The 4634-nt window shown below is 42.5% G+C and overlaps 1 protein-coding gene across 1 annotated transcript; it reads right to left on the bottom strand.

Moving 5' to 3' along the window:
- Positions 1–546: 546 nt before the first annotated feature.
- LOC123444603 (pentatricopeptide repeat-containing protein At1g61870, mitochondrial) lies at positions 547–4385 on the bottom strand. Its single transcript, XM_045121383.1, has 2 exons — positions 3136–4385; positions 547–872 (listed from the first exon to the last, which is right to left on the bottom strand). The coding sequence occupies exon 1, from the start codon at positions 4321–4323 to the stop codon at positions 3151–3153; it is 1173 nt and encodes a 390-aa protein (XP_044977318.1). The 5' UTR covers positions 4324–4385; the 3' UTR covers positions 547–872; positions 3136–3150.
- Between the last annotated feature and the right edge of the window lie 249 nt (positions 4386–4634).

Here is a 4634-nt window from a genome sequence, read left to right as displayed (position 1 = left end):
AAATGTCGTCTCTTGGTTATTAATAGTGTGAACTGTTTTCTTAATTGGCCAAATATACTATATTATATATGCAACTACATGATCTTGAATTATTCTGTTGTGTTAATATGCCACCAAAAAAAGATGCCAATTCTTTTTATCGGTGTTGACAGTTTCATGAGAAGGAACAGATCGACCGTCCTAATGAAATGTAGAGTCCTAAACTGATAATTCTCTATCTGTGCAAAGTAAACATAGCACAAGCTTGGATGCATAAATGTGGTAGATTTATGCCTAGACTTGTCATTAGATGTGCAAAGAGAAACATAGAAACCGTCATGAGTTTGTTGATGCTAAGCAACAAGTTATGTAGCCTTGTAGTGTGTCGAGATAATATGTGTCAATTAAAGGATTCGGCCGTAGCAACGCACGGGCAATTAACTAGTCAGTTTTAGTACACTCATAAAACTGTCAAAATCTGAACAATGTACGGACATAGGCTATGTGGATCGCATCGTATTCATTGTGGGATACCCACTTAATGTATGGTTATTCTCCTACTCCTTATTTATAAAATCATGCATCAATATACTTATGGTGTACTAAAGAACAGAGTATCCACAAAAGTATAGAACAGCTGCCTTACCTCAAAGGTCATGATATTTTCAACCGCCTCAACAATTCTTTGACGGGAGATATTTTATAACAGCAACTGGGACTACATATTCTAATAGCAAAATTACATCTTAAACAAAGCTCCATGTCCTTAGAACAGTCCATCAAATTGCAGTTCCCAACTGTTAACCATGTTTCCGGAATGCAAAGACAAACACTTCATGAAGGAATGTTCAGTGACAAACTTGAATTTGAATCACTGACCAGCAGTCTTTCATCTGAAAAGCAAAAGGAAAAATTATGCAGTTTACATTAATATCCATCTCTGTATGAAGACACATAAATGAATGTAATGAATTTTATGCTAGTGATACATGGTAATCAAGTCCAGGGAAGAAAATGCTCGACAGGTGTTGAAATAAATGCTAGTGAGAAGCTGGCAAGAGTACCGAGGAAAAAAGTGCATCATTTCAAAACTATTGAGGGAAGACACCTTCAGAAAATCAAGACAATAAAAAGAACCAGATAAATTTAGTTCACACAAGTTAAAGTTGAACAGCTGCATACATCCTCCATTCCAAAACGTAAGCTCTATGATTAAGGTAAGGCTTTGGCTAACAATCACTCTGCTAATATTTCGTTCATGTGACACAAAATCACAATTGCAAGCAAGTACTTCCGACTAGAAGCTAATGGCTGGCACCAATTTTATGTCATGTAAATTGCAAACTGATGGATCGATAATTGGTCAAAGTCATGTGCTAATCAATCAAAATACACCTACAATTTTGCAAAGAGGGGGCAGTTAATGAAATCAAGCTGTTTGGCCAATGAATTCAGGCAAAATTCAGCTTAACTGACGTGGATCATTTGGTACACAGACCACATACCAGCAGACAAGACCGGTGAATGTCAAGCCTAAATCTAAAAATACGAAAGAAAACATAAACTAAGTAACACATATACTGATACTGCAGACCGGTGAAAATAAAGTTTGGCAGGATGAAACAGTACCACCTAAACAGAACAGGTGAGATGCGCATGGACAGTTTTCAACTGGAACAGGGGCTTGAAATGAATAATACCATTCATAGATTTGATATTACTGAAAGGAAGTATAATCATCAGGTCATATGCTTGTACCGTTATAATGTTAATAATATACAATCTAGATGCTTGCAACCAGAATTTTACATGCTCAGATTCCGCCTGTCTTCATAATTAAAATTTATCTAGAACATTTTCAAAATCCCCGAGTTAAGACTCCTGAATCAACCTAACCAAGTTAATCTGGCTAAAAATCTCTCTGCCACCCATCAGTGAAAATAATAGGCCTCAAGAATTATGAGGGACAGTAGTTCACAACAGTTCTTCTGGACTACAATTAACCAGTTCAAATGTATACATATACATTTCGGATAACAGCATTGATATGTTTAATTTAGCACAACAAGATAGAGATGACATACACAAATGTTGCAAAATTGTGCTACTAAGTCGCTTTACAAACAATTCCATTCAATGGTGGCGATCATCACCAAAGTAGTGACCCATTAATCTGCTCTCGAATCTCCACTTGTAAAACCTTGGGGGTTGTCAAATAATTACTAGTAGTTTGACTCAAGTCTAATGTCAAATGCTCAAGAGGTGCATTCAATGATTCAACATTATCAGGAGTTTCTCACTTTCTCTGCAAAGTCTCAATGTATCTGTGAACTTTCTTATGCTGCCAGTTATGAAGGGAAAAAGGAAACTGTAAATCGTCTACCTGGTGTGCCTGTAACTTCTTATCAGTTATGTATAATTCAATACCTCCCGAGTGGAATAAAACCTACCTCACACTCTATAATCTAACTAAATTTCCACAATTATTACAAGTACTACTTAAACAGTATCAATTTCTCGTTAAAAGCAATGTCGATCGAGTGTATCCTTTTCCTTACAGATTTGAAAATCTTGATCAGCTGTCCACATAAATGAAACACTCCAATTCCTTTCAGATCCTATACTAACATACATCAAACTATAACGAATACAAGGTTCTTGCTAATATGCACGACTATTCTGTAAGTCATATTCATATATATTCTTATTGACATGGATATGCTAACTAACAACAATTAAGTGAATCTATATTACTATGACCTTATGGAAGCAAACTATGTTACTGAATATATCCTACAGAGGACCTAAACACTGGAATGCAGAAACTAACACAGCTCCAAGATGCAGTTCCTTCTGGACTCAAACCAAGAGGAACAGATACTGAACTGAAACGGAAAAAAACATCTAAGTTGCAGAGCCTCATGATGTAGATGAAGGTCCTACAGAAGGACACTGATTTACTATAAGTTGACTAACATCTTCCAGATTTAAAATAGCTTGTATAATGCATGTTGTAATATTGCAGGTTTATGACATGTGAAATAGCAAATTTAATAAGCCAAACGACATACTCAGACATCAGTATTCTCAAATTGTATTTTCCAAAATGAAGCTGTGTAAATTACTTCTACGAATACTGAAGTATGAAAACAATACCTGTGAGTGATTATTCTATTGAGGCAATGCCTCCTCTACCTCCTTCCACCCTGCATCCCTATCCGGGAATTTCTCCTTCATCTTCTCAATGATCCCTTTTGCCTCATCGATTCTCGAGCTCCCAGCAAGCCCATTCACAAGCATCTTCATGGTCGAGAAGCAGGGTATCCAATTCCTAGGTGCTATCTCATTGTATACACCTAGTGCAGTATCAAAATCTCCAGCCTTACAAAGGTGAAAAATGACCGTAAAATAGAAGTTACTATCCCCAACAAGCCCCTTCATTCCCATCTCCTTGTACAGCCGCTTCACTTCCTCCAAATCCCCTTCCTTACAGAATCCATAAATCAAATGGTTATAAGTAACCCAGCTTGGCTTGGTCCCTTTCTTGGCCATCTCACTCAGTAATGCCTTGGCATCACCATTCCGGCCAAGCTTGCACAGCCCCTGAACCCTTGCATTGTACACTTGCAGTGACTCGCCACAACCGTGCTTCTTCATGAGCTTAATCACCTTCTCTACATCATCAAAGCGCTCCTCCTTGTAAAACCCAGCAATGGCGGCAGTAAACGTGGTGGCGGTGGGCTTCAGGCCCTGCTTGCACATTTCATCGAACACCGAGTAGAAGGATCTTGTGGTGCCAGACTCAGAGAAGGATTTTATAATGGAGTTGAATGTCTCGGCATTGGGCTTGACGCGGTGGGCGTCGGGGAAGGTCTGGAAGATGCGAGCGGCCTCGGCATGGTTGCCGGCGAGGATGCAGGCAAAAAGGAGGGCGTTGAGGGAGCGGGTGGAGGGGGATGACTGGAAGGTGGAGATGGCGTCGGGGAGGAGGCCGGCCTGACCAAAGAGCACGATGGCGTGGTGGGCGTGGTCGGGGATGAGAAGGGAGGACGTGAGGTCTCGGAGGGAGTCCGGGGCGGTGGAGAGCCTCGAGGTGGCGAGGGAGAGAGCAACACGGTCGAGGTGGGTCTTCGGAGAGAGTGCGGCGGCGCGGCAGATGGAGAGGATCTGGTCGGGGGGCGGCGGCGGGGAGGACTTGAGGAGGGAGATGGCGAGGCGGGTCTTCTGCCGCGTGGTTAGCGGGGTGGTCGGGGAGGAAGGGTTGAGGATGGAAGCCGGGGTCGGAGGCGTCGCGGCGGCCGTGGCGAGGCGGCGTCGCAGGAAGAGGCGGCCGGCGGCGGCCATGGCGGCGGCTGGGTTTAGGGTTTAGGAGGGGGAATGACCGACACTCTGACTGAGAACGAGAAAGCTTTCTTTCACTTCGCTTGTAAGTGGCCCCGATATGTCAGACCCTGGTAGCAAGTTACCCCCTTTCTCGCGATATGGGGGCGCTGCTAAGCGCCGGCCAACCGGCCACGATCCAGAACGGCGCCCTAACAAGCCGTTTGATCTGCCCTTCATTTCTTGATCACGCTCAGTCAATGCGTAGAGAAAAAAAATCCCCTCATGCCGTGTGCGCTGCTCACTTCTCCTCCAACATGCCCTCCTCGTGAGGA

Source organism: Hordeum vulgare, chromosome 3H (assembly GCF_904849725.1).
Source record: "Hordeum vulgare subsp. vulgare chromosome 3H, MorexV3_pseudomolecules_assembly, whole genome shotgun sequence".
Lineage (NCBI taxonomy): Eukaryota > Viridiplantae > Streptophyta > Magnoliopsida > Poales > Poaceae > Hordeum > Hordeum vulgare.
Note: the sequence above shows the minus strand (reverse complement) of the source record. Positions and strands in the feature narration are given on the sequence as shown.

Bases quoted from the DNA above. Each gene is read 5' to 3' on its own strand.
- LOC123444603 (XM_045121383.1), bottom strand. From the start codon at position 4,323: ATGGCCGCCGCCGGCCGCCTCTTCCTGCGACGCCGCCTCGCCACGGCC.